Source organism: Heterocephalus glaber, unplaced genomic scaffold (genome assembly GCF_053883595.1).
Source record: "Heterocephalus glaber isolate CG9 unplaced genomic scaffold, H.glaber_assembly_v1.0 deba00001688, whole genome shotgun sequence".
Taxonomy (NCBI): domain Eukaryota; kingdom Metazoa; phylum Chordata; class Mammalia; order Rodentia; family Bathyergidae; genus Heterocephalus; species Heterocephalus glaber.
Genome location: NW_028258413.1, coordinates 343,079 through 365,192, shown reverse-complemented (window position 1 = coordinate 365,192; position 22,114 = coordinate 343,079). Strand labels below are relative to the sequence as shown.

At 39.9% G+C, this 22,114-nt stretch overlaps 1 protein-coding gene across 41 annotated transcripts in view; it reads left to right on the top strand.

Annotated features, from left to right (window-relative positions):
- Ank2 (ankyrin 2) overlaps window positions 1-22,114 on the top strand; it is a 567,339-nt gene that overhangs the window by 274,873 nt on the left and 270,352 nt on the right. Inside the window, exon 1 of one of the 41 annotated variants that reach the window (XM_087198836.1) lies at window positions 19,375-21,857. The exons of 38 other annotated variants lie outside the window; for them this stretch is intronic. In XM_087198836.1, the coding sequence (XP_087054962.1) occupies window positions 21,729-21,857 (129 nt within the window). In that variant the 5' untranslated portion in view covers window positions 19,375-21,728. Of the gene's footprint in view, window positions 1-19,374; window positions 21,858-22,114 lie in introns of those variants that run through there. 2 more of the 41 variants (XM_087198837.1, XM_087198842.1) reach the window with 2 other exon arrangements.

Here is a 22,114-nt window from a genome sequence, read left to right as displayed (position 1 = left end):
ACAGTGACTGCTGTCCATTTAAAAATTCACTGAGATTGGTTTTTTCTCTTTTTCGGAAGTAGAGTGCAAGGCCAAGTATCACATCTGTGCTAATGAAGAACTTGGTGTCCGGAGCTCACTGTAATTCTTTGCTTGAAAATCTGCCCCAAGTTTGTGATGAACTTGCCTGGTGATTTTTGAGGACTGAAGTATATTATGAAACTCTTAGAAATGAATAGATCTCCGTGGACCTTCCTTAGGATGCTGCCTTTGTTTCTCTTTTTTAATGATGATCAGTCTTCCCAGTGAACATGCAGCCATCACACAGAAGAAACATTTAAATTGAGTTGGATGTTGAAGCAAATGTAAATTACAGTAGGCCATTTTTTCTATTTATTTTAGTATGTCTGCAAATCATATCCCCTTGAGGTTTGTGGTAAAGTAAAAAAAGTGAGAGGGAGGAAAGAAGGAAGGAAGAAAGCAGTTTTTTTCAAAAATGGGCCTGTGCTGTTTTGCTTAGGCCTCCGATTCATAAATAAATAAAGACATTTCTTATCAAGTCCTGTCTGGGACAAAGACTTGAAGTCATTAGAAGAAGCAGTCTAAAGGGAAACATGTTTATATAATAAGAGCTTAAAATGTGGACACTTATCTGAAGGCAAATCTTTGGCTACAGGTTCAAAACAGTTACTTCTAGCACTAAGAGGACCAGAAGAAATTTACAATTTACTGCCATAAAGAGGACAATTGCAGGGGATTCAGTAATTTTTATTAACAGTGGATTTAGTTATTTTTGTTGTATTTGCAGCTTTTAGCAGATGTGACTGCCATAGATATTTAATGTAGTGCATGATTTGATAAGTTTTGACATAGGTAAAAACCAGAAAGCCATCATCACAATCAAGATAAGAAACATATTTAGTTAGCTTGGTATCGATAGATGTGTTTAATGTCAACCAGATTCCCTTTCTTTTCTAGCAAAAGTTTACTCTTATGTTGAATATTTTTTTATGTTGGATTTTTTAAAGTACAGTCAGATTTGTGTGCATTTCTTTGTGTTTATTCAGAAAGTATTGTTTTTTGTAACTGTAGTTTAGGTTTTTTGTTTGGCTGGGTTTTCAGAGTTTGGGTGGGGCTGAAGTTCAGGCTGGAACCTGACTGGCCTCCAGTGGTGTTTTGGAAGAATAGCACCCTGTGAGATTGCAAGCAGCAGGAGAGAATCATAGACGACAATTAAGGTCACACACCACACTCTAATTGGCAGGGGCTGGAGAGACAGAAAGTAGGTCTTCTGTAATAGGAGGTGGTGTTCCCCCGTGTGGAGTAAGTATGGTGATGCCTCAGTGCTGGTATTGCTCAGGAAATTTTCACAAACAGCCAGGGTTCCACTAGATTTCATTTTCTAGAAGAGACTTGCTTCTTTCTGGCTGTGTTAATACATCAAAATATCTCTTTATTATATTACTTTTTCTCCTTTTGTGCTTTTTCATTTAGCCTTTGATTTGGGGTATATATTCCCAGAACTCTGAAATTATATGTATGAAAATTAAGGATATACATGAAATGGCCCTTTCAGTTTGAAGCCCTTTTAATGAGGATTTTGCATGACAAGAGAGGAGGTTGGTCTGTGATTGGCTTCAGGCACAAAGACAGGAAGAGTTCAAGTCTTGAACTGTTGCTTTGACATGCCCTTTCTCTGTATTTCTTTCTATTATTCTGTTGTCCTCAGTAGAGAGAAGATAAATCATATATGAAATGATTCAGACCAAGGAGTCTGTTAAAATAAATGAAGCAGATATGTATTTCTGTTTCTATTAATAACTGCTTCTGTAGAAAACCAAAGTTTTTAGTTTATGAATAGGAGAACCTCAGATAGTTGCATTGATCATGACTAGTTTGGAGTTAGACATGAAAATGTGCATCACCAAATTATTTCTCAGGTTTTTCTGCACATATTTTTTTCTTTTGCCTTCCAGCTAGTGCTATAAACTCTGAAATCTTTATTCCTTGCCTTAGTTTCTTGTTTAAATACATTTATCCTATACATCTCCCTGTCCATGCATGCTCATATTTATGTTTTACTATAGTTTTTATACATGTAGGTTAATAGTAGTTAACTGTAACTCAGGCCATGAAGGATGGAGACCACATGTGTCTTAGTACATTTTCTATTGCTACAACAAAATATCTGAAGATGGGTAATTTATAGAGAAAAGTGGTTTCCTCAGTTCACAATTTTAGAGGTTCAGAAAGTAGGTGCTGGGATCCACTTGTTTTGGTGAAGGTCTTGTGCTCCTTCACATATGACAGAAAGGTGGATGGGGGCGTGGGAACCTGTGGAGGAGATTATACGGTAAGAGAAGCAGCAAGAGAGCTAGCTAGGGAAACGCAACTCCCTTTGTAACAGCCTGCGCTGGTGCGTGGTAACGGATCCAGTCCCTTGAGAGCAAGACCTCCCTGGAGAGCTCTTTCATGACCTAATCACCTGGAAGGGGCTCCAGCACCTCCCACCAGTGCTACATTGGTGACCAAGCCTCAGTGTGAGTTTTAGAGACGACAAATCATATTTGATTCATAGCAACACTTGGAAGTTCAAGTTTTCTCAAGCCTCACATAGAAGTGAATATAAATAAAGTTAGCTCTCTTTTAGGATCCATATTCCCTCTCCTCGACAACCTACTGTCCCTGCCCGCACTCGCCATTCTCGTGTTTGAGCAGGCGTGGAGCCATCTCATTGGCTGCCAGTTGGTGTCTGAGCAGCTTTCTTTTCCCACCACTCCCACTGCTCTGTCTCCAGGTTCCACTGAGGTCCCAGCCACCCTGGTGGGGGCCGGGACAAAGATCCATGTTACCTGCTTAGAACTTCTCCTCTCCAAGGTGCTACACGGGCAGACATACCAAAAGGTGGGTAAATCAAAAGGCAACCATAGTAGTATAGTTTGTGTGCCACTGTCTTAACAATGTTTGTCCCAGTTCTTCCTGTAAAGTTTGGGAACTGACCAGGAGTTCAATGCCTGTGACGAGCTGGCCTTTTCTGTTTTATGAAGACCTTGTCACTGCGTGGATCTCCTTATGACATGCCCCTTTGTCCATTTGAACAAATTCTTTACAAAGGGATCCAGGTCTCTTCATCAGTTAGGATAGTTGATTAAGTAAACGATTGATCACTGGCACCAGCGAAGCCTCACAGTATCAGTGTTTTAAATGAGATATAAGTTCCCTTCTCTCACACCTGAACTATGTAAATCCAAGTGGAGGAGATCTGGGGCTGGAAAGGCCCCCTGAGGGGTCAGGAATCTAGGGTCCTCCTGTTTTGTTGCTCTAGATTATTGCCATGAAGCTTCTACCTCACAGCCTGAGCTGGTGGCTCAAGCTGTCTCATGTCTAGCAAAATGGACAAAGGAGGGGAAGGGAATTCATGCTTTGTCTTTAAGAACACTTACAAGATTTATGAGTAGTCTTTTAAAAAAAATTCTGCTGGTCATCACATCATTGAATGCCCCCATTTATCTTTGGGTGAGGTTAGGAAATGAAACCTTTGGTGACATCATGCAAAATATTCCTGATTTTTATTGTAGTATTATTACTTTCCAAAGGAAGAAAAGAGACTACCTGTTAAAGACTAATAAGCCCATGGGGTGGGATTTAGCTCAGTGGTTCCGCCACCTGCCTCGCAAGTACAAGGACCTGAGTTTGATCCCCGGTACCAAAAAAAAAAAAAAAAGACTAATAAGCCCAGTTTGGTACACTACTCATGCAGATGGGTTTCTGGAAGGCCTACCCTGCCAGTTCACTCAACTTGTGTCAATCTGGGTTGAAAATGAACCTAGGATCTTGTTATAGCTACTTATTAAATTTACTTTTTTGTACAGTAGCATGTTCTTTGGGCTAGATCAGTGTCAACTCTTTCTCAGGTTATCATGAACTATTTTATTTGGCCCTTTCCATGACAAAATTGTCACTTCTTCAATTCCGCCATCTGTCTAAGATTGTGTGTCATTTACAGAGTGGTCCAGTGCCACCCTTCCTTGTCACGTCACTGGATTTTCTTTAGTGAACACTCAGTCTCTCTCTGCCCAGCTTGACTAGTCTGCATCATGACCCTTCACTAATGTGCCAGACAGTGTATTTTGGTGACAAGTATTGATTCTCCCAAATTTGGCCCGCAGAAAGGTGTATGTGTACATTTATTTCTGATGAGACTCGCTACTAGAGTTAATAGAATCTGTGCAGATAATTTCTGTTTCTGAGAGGGTCCAATTGTATGCTGCATATGGTAGCTCTGAATGCTTCATAGCTATTGTAGCAAGAGTAATAGATTTTAGTATGTAAATTATGCCCAATTAGTATAGGCTAAAAGTGTGTTTTATAATTAAAGTTTACTATTTTCCTAAGTAAAAGGGAAAATAAATCAGGATTGATTAATGTTAGATCATTTTCAGAGCTACCTGCTTTTGTTCACATTTATTTCAGGAAGCACTGTGTGGATGAAAATCTTTCTGAACTTTGCCTAAGGATGACCATGTTTGAAAGGGGATTAGAAAATGTAGAAACGTATTTAGAGGGTCAGAAACCTGCAGATATTTGAGCACTGTCAATTATTTTAGTTTCTACAAAGCTAACTTCAAAGTTTGCATTAGTCGTTAGTTCAGAGAAAAAATAGTTATAGATGTTTCCTCTTTATGTACAAATGTATGATTTGGGTAAAATAAAATGGTGAGTAAATCTTAAAGTATCTTAGTAGTCAATAAATGCTATTCATATAATATTGGGCAAACCATGTTTCAGAGTTTTTATTTCCTTTCTATATTTCCTTATGAGGGAAATTTATATCATTGAGTGTATTTTTAGAAAAGAAGATCCAAAATCCAATAATCTATGCTTCTACTTCAGGAAACTAGAGAAAGAAGAGCAATACAAATCTAAAGCAAGTAGGAAAAAAAGAATAAATACAATTAGAAGAGATAACCAGTGCAATTGAAAATGAAACAGTAGGAAAATGATGAATGAAACCAAAAGCTGGTTGTTTCAAAAGCTCAATAAAATTGGTATACCTCTACTGGACTAACCAAGATGAGGAGAAGACACACATTAAAGAACCATTATCACTGATACGTCCCAAGGGCAATAAAAGGGCAATAAATAAATACATCACAGCGTAGATGAAGTGGCTCCAAAAACACAATCTGCCAAAACCACTGTGAAAAAAATGAATCAGTGATTACCTTTCCAATTAAGAAAACTCAAGGCCCAAGTAATTTCACTGACACATTGTAATAAACCTTTTAGGAAGAAACAACATCATTTCTTTACAATCTCACCAAAAAGAAAAGACAGAGAGAGGGAGCACTTCACAGTTAGTTCTGCAAGGCCACCATTCCCTAGTTCCCAATGAGATAAAAATAACAAGAAATATCTGTCATGAAAATAAATGTACAAATCTTCACAAAATATTAGCAAATGAATTAAGATTTATATATTATCACATGAGATTTATTCTGGACATAGAATAAATTTCTTTATTTCAACGTTTGAAAGTCAGTGTAACCATCACAACAATAGGTTGAAGAGGAAAAAAATCTTACGATTATATAAATAAGTGAGAAGAGATAGAAACTTTGGATTTGGAATAGATATGAGATTTAAAGCTATGGAAATAGATGCTGTGGGGGTTGGGGAATGACACAGAGAGAGAGACAGAGAGTGTGTGCATGTGTGTGGTGTGTAGAGTGAAAAGAAGAACTGTCTAGAGGACAGTGCTAGATATGGCTTCATTGAAAAGGAAACTGAGGCACAGCTGAAAAGACGGGAAGAGCAAGAGAATACTGAGTGCCAGAACTTAAGTAGTAGAGTTCCAAAAGAGGACTGGTGTTCAACTGTGTAGTGTTAAAAAGCCCACTGCTAAGAGGACCAACAAATCTACTAGGTTTGGCAGCACAGAGGTCACTAATACCTTTATAAGATTGTTTCCAGGTGTTTTGAACATACGAATAGACTGAACTGAATTTCTAGGACATGATTCTCTTTATTCTTTGAACCTTTGCATTGTTCCTGGGATGGACTTCATTTTCTGTTTTTCTCTACTCTCCTAAGTTATTTTTTTCTCTATCTGTGTAACTTTTCTGTTTTTGGTCAAAGAAAAATATGGCACAGAGAGGGATGCAGACGAGGAGAAGGAAGCAGCACAAAAGAAAAAGCCAGTGCATCATGGTGTTTAATTTGGCAGCTTCTTCACAGAACGGGTTTTCCTCTTTGTACTGACCTAATTTACTTATGTTCCCCTACTTAGAAAAATCATTGTACTTTTCATAAAATATTACCCACTTCATCAAGCCCACATAAATACTGTCCAATTTTGGTTTAATCCTGATATGATTAAACACAAATAGAGCTTTTAAAACTTGATTTGGTATAAAGTGTAGCATAAAATGAAGTGGGCCTCACTGTGGAATGTAAATATTGTGATATGGCTTTGTCAAGATGACTGGAAACTTTTCATCCTCTTTCACTTATTTTATTTTCTTAAACATTTTCCTATTAGAAAAGACTTGACATTAAATGCTAAGAAATAAATGCTTAGGTGGTCAGGAATTGAGGGCATTTAATAACTTTCATGGTACAAAACATCAACTATTTAAAAAATAATATGACCCTTGGGCTGGGGATTTAGGTCAGTGGTTCTGCTGCCTGCCTTGCAAGCACAAGGTCCCCAGTTCAATCCTCGATACCAAAAAAAAAAAAAAGAAAAGAAAAGAAAAGAAAAATAGTATTATCCAACACTGAAAATTTCTTTTAAGTAGAAAATGTATTTTGAAATAAAGGAAAACAATGTTAGTGATGTTTTAATGGCAATTTAAAAAGTACTCAAAAGTTGCTCTGGTATCTGTCAGTATGCATTTATTTTAAATGACTAAAATTTAGAATCCTGCTTAGCACTAAGCAAAATCCCTTTGAAATAATGCTTTAGTTTCTTGGAAGTGCATAGGATCTCTGGAAATGCATTACTGAATATTATTTGTGCCTTTAATGGTTCATCAACATTTAGGAGTACAAACTTTTATTGTCACTATTTTAAAAGTCAGATATATAAAACTGATATTGATATTAGATATGTTAATTAGATAATTAGATAATTGATATTATATATCTCCAGTCATTTTTCAGGAAATGAAATATCAGTGCACATCTGCATGTTTATTTAAATATAAAATAGGAGTAAGATGCTTAAGCCTATATTGATAATAAAAGTATGGTATTTGGTTTAAAAATATTGTAGTTTTTGACCTCTTTCTCCTCCATGCCTTCTCTTTTTTCCTTCAGAAGAAACTCTTGTGTTAGACAGTATTGTTTGAATTTCAGAAGGCATTGGGAACCTAGGATTTGATAGGTATCAGGCAACATTGGAAGCAGGTTGGATGCTAAGGCTCCTTTATCTACATTACCCTTCCCTAGCCTGTACCTTTTTTCACATGCAAGCTGAGAATATGTGTTAATCAGCCTTCTGTCATGATAATAAAACATTTGGGATAATCATTGTATGAAGGGGAAAAATTTATTTGGACTCATGTTACAGGAAGCTTCAGTCCATGATTAGTTGGTCTCCTTGGTTTGGGCTTGAGGTGGGGGACCACATCATAGTGGGGGTCCTGGCAAAGGAAAGCCTCCCACTGATGGGAAATGAACAAGTGAGAGAGGAAGGGGATGGAGTCCCAATTTCCCCCTGAGGGCATGCTTTCTGTGATCTATGGCCTTCCATTTAGGCCACTTCCGAGGAGCACCAAGGTGCAGCAGAGTATAACTCCCACTTAAGGATTCTGTTCCATAGGTGAAATGCTGCAGTCTCTTAAAAAATTGGTTGATTGATTGATTGCAATGCTGGGGCTTGAACTCCGGGCCTTCATGCTGAGCTATATCCCTTACTCTTTTAGCCCTCAAACTTGGGATTCTCCTGCCTCAGCCTCCCAGAGTGCTCTGGTTACGGGAACACACCTCCACACCTGGCTGGATGTTTGTTACTGATTTTGACCCAGTCATGTTGGGAATTCTGGGCTGGGAAATATGGAGACAATGAAAAGCAGTTACGTGGCTTACAAAAATTGTACAAAACCTCATTATCACAAAGAGATCTGATGCTCTCATTTGATGAAGAAAAAGGAATTATGGAGAACGTGTATTGGGGAAAAAAAACTGAATGAAAATGTGGGACCATAAAAAATGCAATTGAAGTGTGATTTAAAATTAGTGGAATTAAAAAATAATGGGAAAAGGACAAAGAATATAGCTTTGCTAACAAGTATAATATCTTGAGACTCCTCCTGGCAGGATCTAGTCACTGAAAAGGCACAGCAGAAAGAACTGGAGCGAGTATACTTGACAGTTGGGGTGACAAGGCTTTGGAAATGGTTCTTATCCAACCAGAGCGAGCAGGTCTGATGCACATGCTGGGGTGTCCCAGCACAGAGGCAAAGCTTGGATACGGACATTTGGGAGGAGCTGGGTTGTGATTGTTCAGGCAGATTTTGTCTGTGGGTCACACTGCAGAAGTCCTGGTGATGTGACCAACCCAGGTGGAATTAAATTTTGACATCAAAGCAGAAGCCCATTTTCTGAACTGAGATGCAAAAGTAAGTTGCTCCTGCATTTTGGAGAAATGGAAGAGAATCCCTTAGTCCTTTAGCTGAAGTGACTATCAAGTGTGAATAGAAAAGTTGGAGACTGAACCAGGCAAGACTTCTCCATTGGGAAGCAGCTGTGACAGAGGCAGTGAAGAGAGGAAAGAAAGATTTAATGCAAGACAGTTCCAAGTACCACAACTTAGGAAAATGGAATTTTGGAAACATTAGTTATGTGGAATAAGGTTAACAAAAAACTGACCCAAGATCACAAGAAACTATTTCTGGACATTCATTTTAAACCTTATTGTTACTTTTACACACACATGAAATAATTTTCCAATTAAATCTGAAATAAGAATGAAGATTTATTTGTGGAACAATTTTTGTATAGAGAGTCTCATTCTAGGACCTTATATGCTTCAGAAAGGCTGTATTTGTATGTACAATTTAGGAGATGAGTGTACTAGGGTAACTTTGCCGAGTTTAGAAATTTGTGTAGAAAACCTTGTCATGCTACATTATAGTGTGTATTAACCCCAGCAATGCATATTAGTGTACAGCCTCAGACTGTATAGACAAATATCTTTTAAAATGGGTTATATATATTTTAAACAAAGATGAGTTTATGAGAAATGCTAGGTAGGGATTTGACAACTGAGAATCTATAAATATCTTGCTTATGCTCAGATATGGTTTGCTTTGTCTCAATTTCTATTTTTATTCAGGAAAAACCTGGTCCCTTAATGTATAATTTGTGTTAGATTCTTACAGCTTAATGCAGTATCGCATGGTTTGACACAGAAAACACTTGCTTTCTCTGCTCTGCAAAATAGAAAAATATCCAGTAACTGAGATATATGTCTGTAGTGAGCTTTAGAGCAGTCTCTGGCCTGAGAACACCTGAGCTCCTCAAACCATACTGCTGCTGGATATCAGTATCTCATCCAGCAGAGGGCTGTCATTCTCCACTAATTTCTGTGAAAACACAGCACATTGCTTCAGTGGCTTGCAGACACTTTTCTTAGCGTGTTTTATAATGTGGGACTTGCTTTGAGTGGAAATGGGCCCCTTATCCAGAAGGCCCTGAGGTTTGGAGAATAATCAAACCCTCTGCTCTGATTTCTCTAAAAATACTCTTCCAAATTTAAAGTCAGCTCTTCTTGGGTAAAGCCGTAAATGTTTTTCTGTCTGTAAAAGTTCTGATGCTGACACTACAGAGAAAATATATAAGTAGAAGGATGCCAGAGATATAGATGTTTCTCTGACTGGATTTTATTTTCACTGTATTTGTAGTTCTGACCATCATGGGGTTGTAGGTGGTGTTTGTGCTTGTTTTGTTTGGGGGAAAAGTGATACTTTATCTCCAACCTTATGAGTGAAAAAGTCATTTTTTTGACCAATTTTCTTCATAATATTTCGTAGGCATGCCAGACTAACAGGCTAGTTGACTGTGAACTTCTATATTTATTCCTGTAACTGGGCCAGTTTCTGTCTCTTACTAAAGCTAGATTTGAGGGATCAGTTATGGGAATGAAAAAGTGTTCCATCTCCTGGCTGTTTATTTTTTGTTTGTTTGTTGGTTGGTACCGGGGATCGAACTAAGTACCTTGCACTTGTGAGGCAGCCAGTGGCACCACTGAGCTAAATCCCCCGCCCGACTGTTTACTTTTTTGCCTTGGTGATAAATCTATTTGTAAAAGGACTTATGACAGATTTCCCATTTGGAATGTTGCTGTTTGGTAGTCAAATGATGATTGCTCTTTGTTTTTCCATTCAAAACAAAGGCTTTGTGGGGTGACCCTTTATTTTGATTGAGGCCAGTCCTAGTCTTTGATACTGAAGTGATTATGAGGTGCTACACTGTTCTCAGGCCAAGAAGTTCACTTTCGCATGCACCCACGCTCCCCAATTTTCACAGCATTTCACGTTCACTAATCCTCATTCCTCAGTGTCGCAGTTTGTCTTAGACTTCATCATTCTGAAGGGTTTGAAGAGGTGTGAGCTTATTAGTGATGCCAACCATCCCAAGTGATCCGTGGTCTCTTCCCATACACACTATTTTTGGAGGGGGCAATTCTATCTTCTTAGCAGTCTCTCTCTTATGTTTCTGTCTTGTAAGTCTATTGCTCTTCCTTTTACACTTTTGTGTTTTTTTCAAAATAATTATAGAGGTTGCTACTTATTGAGCTCCTATCAGATGTTTTACATGTGTTACTTACTTGGTTCTATTAGGTGGACAGATAGTCCTATTTATGTAAAAGGAGATTGAAGCCCAGAAAGGCTAAGTAATACACACAACATGGGCCCAAGTTGGGATTCAAAACTTAAGCTGAAAATCCTCTACTGCTCAAAGAAGCTGTGCTTTATAATAGAACCAAATTTAATAAAGATCACTAATAAAAAAGATTGTTGAAGGGGAGAATCATATCATAAAAATGATACACATATACTTTAAATTTATTACTTCAACTTGAAACGTATACATTGGACATATTTTTGCCAATGATTTAATGTAAAATAAAAACATTTAAAAAAAAATCTTCCATTATTTGGGGTTAGCTTTGTGTTTTTTGAACAAATGATACCTACTTGTTGCTATTACCTCGTGTATATTGGCTAGTTTGATATCTATTAATTGCAGTCAGAATTTAAAGACACTTGTTTTCCCTCTGGTGGTTCTGGAGATCAAATGCAAGGCATTCTATTACTGGCCTACATTCTCAGCCCTTTGTATTTATTATATTTCATTTTGAGACAAAGTCTTACTAAGTTGTTCAGACCGACCTAGCACTGGTGATCCTCCTACTTCAGCCTCCCAAGTAGCTATGATTACAGGCATGTGACTCTGTGCCCAGCAAGACCCTTGTAAAATGATCTGAGTGTAAAATAGAGGTTTCCAAAGCTTTCCCCTTCCAAATCTTCACATTTGTTTCAGATACACCTGTAGGTTCAATAGTATTATTTCTAGGGACCCATATTTATCAAGTCCTTATGACACATTTATATTAATTATCATAAATAACCTTTCACTCATATTTCATTAGATGGTTGTATTTGTTAGCTCTCCATCTCTGTGAAAAAATATCTGAAAAAATCAACTTAAAGCTGGACAGATTTATCTTGGCTCATGGTTTCAGAGGGTTCAATCTGTGGTCAGTTGGCTCCATTAAATTTAGACTGGTGTAAGGCAGAAACATTGTGGAAGGGCATGGTGGAGCAAAGCTGCTCACCTCATGGTGGCCAAGAAGCAAAGAGAGTTTGCTTTTATAACGAGCCCATTAAACTATGAACCCATAAATGGATGAATCCATTCATGATCTCAGAGCCCTCATAATCTAGTCATCTCCAAAGCCCACTTCTGAACACTGCTGCAATGAGGACCAAGCCTTCGATGCATGAGCTTTTAAGGGACATTTAAGAATCAAATAATTATAAGATAGGCTTAAGTTACATAATTGGAGTAATAGGTGAAATTGATATAAACATTTCAAATGAATGCATTGGCTCTTGGTAAGCATACAATTTTATTAGTAGGGGAAAATGTACACATGATATAGAGTAGCTGATAAACTATATGCTCATAGAATACGCTAGGCATCAGTTTTTATTCATATAGGAGATGTGGACACTTGTTAAGGTTTGTTGACATAACTTCTACTCTGTTGTTAAATAAGAGAGAAAGAACTAACTCATTTTCTGTGAAGGCATGTAATTGAAAGCTGTGTATTTCAGAACTTGAAACAGAAAGGAGCTCTACCCATATTTTCACTTTACAAAGGTTAGGTTAAATATCACCCCAAGTGTCTGCAAAAGCCATCAAGTTTATTTTTCATATAAAATTTAGTTTATGAAAAATTCTATCATACTTTTTCCATTACCACTTACATATCTATTAGATTTTGGTGCTTTTTAAAAAAATTCTTGAAAGTTTAATGTTGCAATTGTCTCTTAAGATGTATTACATCATATACATGTATTGAAACATCATGCTGTAGCTCATAAACATGAAAAATTATGTGTTGATTGAAAACTAAATTTAAAAAATCAAAATCATATTTCTAGACTGCAAGGTGAATTCCCTCTTTCCAGGGGTTTCATCTTTACCATTGGATAAATCCCGAACTCCATAACATAGTTGGGGGGCTATCTTATAACTTGCTTTAAAATATAGTGAGGTAGTTAGATGATGGATGGATGGATGGATGGATCAATCAATGGACAGATAGAGGGATAGACAGATAAAAACAAGGGATGCTAGTTAATGGTTCATGTTCCTTAATCAGGAAGTCACTCCTGTTAGCATTGCAAAGACCCTATTCAAATGTTCACTCTCCAGAAATTATTATATCAAAGCCTGACTGTCCTATGGGAGGGAAATAACCTCCTGTCCCATTTTGGGAGGAGAATGGATGCGCCTTTTCTGTGCTGTCTTTGTCCTTTTGTCTGCTGCTGATTGGAAGTACATAATGCAAGATTTGAGGGACTGAGGGATTCTGAAAACAGAAGGCACCTGAATCCCTGAATCACTATATGATGGAAAGCTGCCCACCAACCTAGAACTTCAATGATGGAGTATCGTGGTGCAAGGCCTCAAATTAAAGTCCAGTATTATATGCTGCCTTAGCCTGGCATGGTGGCACATGCCTGCAATCCTAGCACTGAGGGAGGCTGAGGCAGGAACAATGCAAGTTCAAGATCTGCCTGGGCAACTTAGTGACTTAATGTAAGACCCCATCTCAAAAGAAAATTAAAAAGGGCTGGGAATGTGGTTCAGTATGAAGGCCCTGGCTTCAATACTGTGTGTGGAGGGATACGTATGTATGATTGAGCATATATATACTACTATTATTTAATAGTTACATTGCTCATTTGTTTATCATTTATACTCCTCTGTTCTTAAGCAAAGCGGTATGACTTGGTGGGAAGGTGGACTGGATCATGCAAGTCTGTACTGGAAGAGTTCAGGTTGCTGAACTTCCCAGCTGAACAGTAATATTTTGGGGAACAGAACTGTATCTTTTACTCTGTCCTTTGTTCATAGTTCCAAATATGAAATCTTTATAGCTCTGTTGCTCCTGCTGTATGCCCGGTAGTCTTTGAGAGCTGATCCCTATACTTGAAAAATTACTTAAGCAGATAATTTCAGGCCGCAGAAAGTGACTCCTTCAGATAAGATACACACTGACTTCAGCCAGACTTGGTGGTCACACCTGATTTGAGGATCTTCCTAAACCAAGGTCAAGCCTTGAGTCTTTTTAAAGTCTGGGCCCTGAAGGCCAGGTTATTAATCCACTGAAGGGATGGTCATTTATTTTCTACTCTTGGCCTAAGACTATTTCTTTCTGAGGTCTCAGGTGTTTGTGGAAAGATCTTGCTGTTGAATTTTGCACCTTGTATAAGCATTGGCCTTTGATTTCTGCCCTCTTACCCAAGAAACTTTTCAAACTGAGAGTTCAAATTTGCTAGGGAACTACACTAAGGAAACAAGCAGTTTTCTCATTTGTTTATTTTCCAGTGGTTCCATCTGCCTTCATTTTGCTTAGTGATTTCTTATTATCATGTTAACTATTTTTGGCTTTTAAGAAGTTCTTTGTATTTTATCCAGTATATTTAGTTTCCTCAGTAGCCAGTGAATGGCCTGGCTTCAGATAGTTGCAAACACTCATTGGGCACATACATGCTTAGTGTTTTGGTTATTAATTGGACTTAGCAGATATAAATACCATGTCATAGGAGAGGTTCAAATGTGCCTTTCCCTAAAAAATGTAGTCTCCAAAGAAGGCTTTTAAAAATTTTATATGTCAGGGCTGGGGATGTAGCTCAGTGGCACTGTGCCTGCCTTGTAAGCACAAGGTCCTGAGTTTGATCCCCGGTACCAAAAAAAATTTATATGTCAGTTTCTATATTTATGGAATATGAACTTGGAAGAAGAGGTATAAAAATTCTGGTCATGCCTAACTGGGAAAAAGAATGGCTAATGCAGATTTTATTTGTAGGTTAATCAACAGGGTGAAGAAATGAAAACAGATCATGGAAGCTCTTTCTGTATCCGTGGGAATGGGGAAAGGACTGTTTAATGTGATGTCATGCAGAAGAGTAATGATCCAGATGTTTATAACTTTATAAAAATTACCAAGTACCATGGATACAACAGTCATTTGCACCAAGTGCAAAATGGCCAAATGGTACCACTTCAATTTTCTGGTACCAACCATACTGCCACAAGGTGATTGTTTTTGAGTGGTTGTGTGATTGAAACATGTTTTTATAAGTCTTTTATGTTTATTGAGATATCTGCTGCCAAGAAATTCTACTGGGTATAGAAATGATTGTTGGAATTACTGAAAGTGTTAATATCCATGTTTTAATGATAAGAACTTTGGATTAGATAACTAGAGACCTTAGACACATATCATTCATGTGATGTTTGATTTTTGGCAGTTTTGCATCACATTTTACTCCAAGATTACATTTTATTTTCTTCCTATTGTTAATTTTGAAAAATAATGAAATGTTTTTGTTAATTATTTACTAGTCAAGAATACCCCATTGGACAGCTATAATTCATATGCTGTAAAAATATTGAATAATCCAATCATGCTAATATATATTTACTAGGTTTTAAGCACTACTGATTTACCTGTAGGTACAAAGTATTTTGAGAAAATTTAAGATATACACCTTGAATTTAGAGTCACATAAAAATAATGATTAAAAATAGTTTGGGCTAGTATATATTGTCAATGTTCTATTTTCAAAAAATTTATTAATCTACAGAAAAATCAAGAAATTATCTAAAATGGCACTTAACTATTTTAATCTGTCAGTGGGAGTGAGATGCTGAGTACATCTTACTTTTTGTTTAAGAGTATTTTTTGAGTTGTGTTATTATAAAATGTTGGTAAATGGAGGAAATTAAGAATTGTTATGAGCATGCCAGGTGATATGTTAATTGCTTGTAGTAATAATTTCACAATATATTTCAAAGCATGATGCTGTACCCTTTGAATATATATGCTTTTGTTTGTCAATTGTACTCAGTAAGAAACCTAAAACAAAGTTTTACCCCATATAGCAAAGACAATTTTTTTCTTTTGCAGTCTAACTAAAACATGTTTTATCAAACATTTATCCAAATAACATTTCTAATTGACACTATAAAAATATCCTCAACAATCTTCAGGACTAACAGGCTTGAGGCTGACTTTGCACATTTTTTCTCACAAATTCAGTGCTTTTTATTTGACCCTAAGTAAAAGGACTACAAAATTTACCCCAGAGCTATTAGGAAAAGAAAACCAAAAGAGTATATCATATGTGTTTTAAAACATAAGAGTAAATCTATAATAGTAGATAAAGTCAACTTCAGTGTTTCAGTGCTTTAATAGACTATGGGACTTTCTTATCAAAATCAGTAAACTTTTTGGAAAAAAATGTCTGAGCCAGAGGAAAAAACATAATTTACAGGAAGAGAGAAATCTCAAGAAGACCTTTGGAGACATTTGTAAGTGGTTTGAAACTGAAGACCAAATATTTGAAGGTTTCGGGATATATATACATATATATTTCTTTTTGGTACCGGGGGTCGAACCTGGGACCTTGCACTTGTGAGGCAGGTGGCGGCACCACTGAGCTAAATCCCCGCACATTTGAAGATTTCAAAGCAGTTTTTCATTCAAGATTTGAGTACTGGTACTTACAGTCAATGTAGATTGTAGAAAGTAGCTTAGATGTCCTAAGAATTCTGAAAATAATCACTTACAGTTAGATTTTCATCTCCATAGGAGTAAGGGCTTCAGCGTTTTTACACTATCTCCACATCTTTAAAACTGGTTCATCTCAGGCCTTGTGGATCTGTATTTGATTAAAAATGGCACCAGGGACAGAAGCCAAGCTGTACAGCAATGGGATGAAGACAGCAGGAAGTTTTTATTTTAAGCAAAGGATTTTTTTTTAAAGGCAAATTTTAAGATTAGCCCTTAAGCTTTCAATATAAGAGTTAAAAAGAAAGAGATTTTCGCCTCGTGGGGCTGTCCTCTTTTTTGAATGTACTCATCTCTTTAATTCCTGTCAAAGTATACACAGAAAGTTAATTTAACTAAAAGGCTGTAGCTGGCCATCGTGGCACACACACATAATCCCAGTCATTAAGAAGGTTGAGGTTAGAGGCTCACAAATTCGAGATTACCTGGGCAATTTAGCAAGACCCTGTCTCAAAATAAAATATATAAAGGGCTGGGGATGTAGCCCAGAGGTAGAGGCCCCTGGATTCAATCCCCAGCATCACAAGAAAAAGAAAAATGGAGAAGGTAAACGAGGAGGTGGAGGTAGAGAGAGGAAGAAGAAGAGGAAGGACAACAACCATGGTGATGCGATTTTATGTCAGAAGAGTTTGGCAGTGATCAGGTCCAGCCATTTACACAGGCAAACCCATTTTCCCAGCTGGGCTGGGCCCTCGTCTCTGTCCATCCTGGTTTATGCTTTGAAGTGAGGGAGTGACGTGGGCATGAGGCTGTGCGTAGAAATCCCTTCTCTTTTCCTTTTGAGCTGTGACTTTTTCAGCTTTCCCTTCCCTGTGGCATCCTCTCCCCTCCGCCCAGCCCAGGGCAGCCAACCCTCAGTGTCATAACAGAGGGAGGTCTGTGTGACAGAACAGGAACTATTTATGGCCTACGCTTTGTGCAGTTTTATCTCCTCTCCATAAACAGGCCTCCCTAGGGGAGCTTTTCACTCCTTGTCAGCTTGGCTTCCCATTGTCACTAGCTAGAAATTCTCTGAGACTTCAGAAACCTTCTGAGCCTGATTCTGAGGTGGGAAGGTCGGCCCTGGACCCTGCTCCTGCTTCTTTGCCCTCCACTCTGCAAGCAGCCTGTTTGGATGTGGAGTTGGAATGTCTCTGCCTCCTTTCCTCAGGAAGAAGTGGAAGGAGGTACAAATTCCCTATGATGAATGTGATCATTATGTATATCTGAAATGTACCAATACAATTTTTAAAAAAAGAAGTAGAAGGAAGACACCCTTTGGGCATTGTGCTTTTAAATCATCTCTTCACAGAAACACTGTTATCAAAAGCAAGTAGATGCATTATTTTATTTTATTTTATTTTATTTTTATTTTTATTGGTACCGGGGATTGAACTCCAGTCCTTGTGCTTGCGCAGCAGGCGGCGAAACCACTGAGCTAAATCCCCAGCCCTAGACCCATTATATTATTAGCAAGCTCTGCCTTAGTCATTTTGCAATATTAACATGGTTGTGGGGTTTGGTTCACAAATCAAGCAAACTGAGAGTGATTTACTATTGGACTCATTGATTGGACACAATTTTTCTTGCTCTGACCATCATTCATTCATCTCAGAAAACTCACAAAATCTCAAATGTGGATTAACAGCAAGAACTTGATTAGAGTGACCTTGACTCATAGCTCAAATCAACATATATAGTTTTCTTTTTCCAATGATGTGATGTTTTCATTGCTCTTCTAGTGTACCGCATCTTCCCACTCTGACAGTTGCTCTGTTCACTCACCCATGCGTGTCTCCTGGGAGGGGCCAGGCAGAGAGGGGATTAGGTTGCACAGGGCCCGCTGGATTGTGATCGACTGCTGCCCCGTCTGATGCCTGCTTTTGCGAGGGTTGGGTTCTGATCAATGGGAAGCTGGACAGTGAGGACAGCAAATGGCCATCTTTATCCTGGCTTTAAAGTGAGGCATGCCCTCAGCAAAGGACAGTCCCCACGCCGGCTGTCAACTTTCAGTGTGAGCGACAGTGAGCATCTACCTTTGAAGGCAGACACACGCTTTCCTGTTGATGGTCAAGATGCTTTGCCGGAGGAACAAACTTCTGTTCTAGAGTCAGCACTCAGCCTGTGAGATATGAAAGCTCTGCTACAGGCCTGAGCGGAAGACCCCTTAATGTGGTGTGGGCATCAGTTAAATGGCTGTGAGCTCCTGGGACTGGAACCTGGTGCCCTGTCTGTGCAGAGGTCAGCTGCTGAGTTGTGCTGCTCTCTCCTAGGAAAACGAATACTGATTGTTTTTCATTTCAGCTAGAAATTACAGTAAAGTTAGAGTGACATAAGTATGAGAAACAATGACTTTTAAAGATCGGTTTATCAGTTCAATATTGAATGAGTTCTCTCGTTGTAGAGAGACAAAGTTTTCACTGTCGGAATGTCTGATCTTCCCAGGTTTCTTTTTTTTTTTGGTACCGGGGATTGAACTCAGGACCTTGGGCTTGCGAGGCAGGCATGGTGCCACTGAGCTAAATTCCCAGGCCTCTCCCAAGGTTTCTTAAAAAGATGATGTGCTGCTAACCATCTTCTCTGGGAGCAATATGTTCGCTGGTTAGGAAAATGATAAATGACAATAGCACCCTCGAAAAGACTTGTGATCAGTCAATTTAGAAATATCCATACTAGTCGTCTGAGACTTCCTGTTCTGTGGTCTGAATAGTAGAGGTCTGGGGCCTGGGGTTCATTTTCCCATGGTGGGTTGATTTCAGAGTCCTGAACCTCGGTCCTCCTACCTGTCCCCAGGAAACCTGTCTGGAGTGAGTCATTTGCTGTCTAATGCCCTTGTCTATAAAAGCACAGTGCCTTTGTCTCTCTGTGTCTCATCTGAAGATACTACCAGGAAATGGAAGCAAAACAGTGTCATTACCGTACTTAAAGATTTGGCAAACTCTGTGCTTTGTGCAATATTTATGTCAGTCAAGCTCACAGCTAATCACTATCTAATTCATTACTTTTCTTTATGAGAAGAGCTCTCTTACTTGTTTGTACAAAAGTGGAGGGAGTCCTGGAAACTAAGACTCAGTTAACCATGTTTAAGAAATTTTCTTTACTTATTCAAATGGAGTTTAAATATATTAAAGTTTGCTGGTATTAGAGAACAAAATAAGGAAGTTGATACTGTTCCGTTTTATAAGTGGGTCTCTGTGGAGCTAATCAAGGGCTAATGAAATAAGCGACTTTTTTTTATTAGAGCTGCTCATTTCTTCTCTAGCTGTGCTTGGGACTTTTCTCTTTCCTACTGAGAACTCTGGAAGGGTAGAGAATATGAGTTGGGTCCCCAGGAACAGATTCTGCAGGGGCAGAAGGGAGGGCTTGTCCTGCAAGAACCTCAGTTGCCTGCGTCAACAGGAAGACCACTGGAGAAGGGTGGGCCTGGAGGACATCCACAACCCAAATGGGCCTGCTGGTTGTAAACACTGCTTAAAATCATTCAGAAGGAGAGGGACTGCGCATGGGACCAGAGCACCCTGCACTGCCGTCTTGCTGCCTCTCGGAGCCACCAGCCTCTGTGGGCTGATGATGGCTTTGACAGCACAACAGCTGACTTTCTTGCAGTGCTTTGGAGGCGGGTGGAGAAACGGTGGCATGAGTTAGAGCGGGCAGAAGCAAAGGTTAAGGAGCGGGAGGAACCCGCCATATGCACACGCCCTCCTCCCAGAAGCCTGAGTGAATGGCTTGGGGTATTTCTGCATAAATGAAGCCTCTGAGAGGGAGTTAGGAGGCTTCAGGTGATAATGAAGCTGATTTGGTATTTTTGTCATTTTGGAAGCTGAATTCTGAGTTGTTCAGGTCCCAGGGGAAGGGTGCTGCCAGTACAGCTGTTTCGCTGTCTTCTCTGTCTTCCCTTCTCCACCAGTGTGTCGTCACCAGTACAACGCTGGCCCAGTCCTAGTGACCATCCTCTCCTTGAACGAACGTTTTAATCCAGGGAAATGCTGGGTTTTCCCTATCACCATAGAATGTGCGGTACTTGCTTGTAGGATGTTAATCCTCTGCTTTCTACTCAAATTTAGTTTTAAAATGCAAATTATGTTACATAAGATGAAACATGGAAGGTCTACCTACACTATAAATAAGTAGTATTTTCCCTAACTATCCTGTTATCTGGATGTGGTATAGGAAGTGAGACTGTACTCTTCACTTAACTACAAAACTGTATTTTCCAGTAGCACACTTTCCATCTTATTAATTTTTTTCTCTAATAATAAGCTATAGGTAGAATTTGATTATTTTACTTTCAAGTATAATAGTCAAGAACTTTCTCCTAAAATGTGAAGATTTTGTGTGTAGAGGGGTATAGGACCACTGATCCACTTTGTCCCACAGTGTCTCCAGTTAAGAGTGAATCATTAAGAAGTGAGCATCATTCTTGGCCTCCTATGAGCCCTCGATAAAACCGAGGCACAACTCTGAAAACGTGGCAGTGCGTGTAACTGGAGTACCCAGAGAATTCCATCTTGTCGCGTTGACAAGTTGCATCCTCTGTCTCCTCTCCTGGCAGTTTCCTCCTCCAGGCGTAGACGGGAGCATTCAGAAAAAGCGGTCCGATTAGACTCCATCGGATTGCTTTTGCTGACCAGTACCGAGAGGACCTGTGCACAGGTCTCCAGCGGGCCGGGGCTCGGGGCTGGGCCTGCTCGCCCTTTCGGGGCCTCTAGCCCCGCCCCGTTCCCGGGACGACCCCGCTGCTCTGGGTCACCCCGCGCGCTCCTGACACCCTCCACCCCTAGCCGCCCAGCGCAGCTTCGCGTGGGGCTGTGCCCGCGACTCCCAGCTCCTTTCGCCGTTGCATCGCAGGTAACTCCCACCCTTGCACCGGCAGCTCTCCAGATGCGCCTTGGAGGAGGCAAGGGCTGCACGCGGAAAGGGCAGGGACGCGCGTGGCAGTGGCAGGCTGTAGGAGACTGCACCATTTTCCCCTGGCCCTGCGGAGAGGTGTGGTCGCGAGCTGGAGAAGCCGCCCACCCCTAGCAGCTTCGCAGAGGTGGCGTCTTCCTGGCTCGGGTCGGGAGGCAGACTGGCTGGAGTCCCCCGGACCTGAGCCTCCTTTGCGGATCTGTGTCTCAGGCCGGCGGCCGCGGTGTGCACCTCTGTGCTGCGCGTGTGCAGGTGTGCGCTGCCCCGGGACCCGGGGCCTCTGCGTGAGTTATGGGCGCTGCAGAGGCTGCACGGAGGTCCCCACCCAGCTCGGGGGCGCGGCGGATTATTCTGTGAGTGTTCTGGCTTCCAGCCATTCCTCCGGTGAGGATAAGCACATCTCCCTCGAGCTCTAAAACCATCTGAGTTGCTGGGGAGTGGAGACTATCTGCCGCAACTGCCTCTTGCTGATTTCCTCTGCAAAATGGCTCACGCCGCTGCTTCTATTAAAAAAGTTCGAGAGGCTGAACTGGATGAAAAGGAAAAAAATCTGGAGAGAGAAAGAAAAAAACAACGGAAAATCCCCAGAGACCGCATGGAAAGGAAAAGAAAGGTATGGGCAGCGTCGCTTTCACCCCTACCCCGGGCCTTCTGCAGGAGCTCAGAACTGGCAAGTTCGCCTCCCTACATGCATCCTCCCCTGCAGCATTTCCAAGCTCAGTTGCTGCCCGGAGCTCATGCCTACATTTGCTGCATTGGGAGGACATATGCCTGAGCTGGGGGAATTTCATTTGCTTTGACCAAGCCAAGCAAAATATGCCTTCACTTCATGTTTCTCTCCCTTTCCCCTTCCTCAGTTAAATCTGTTCA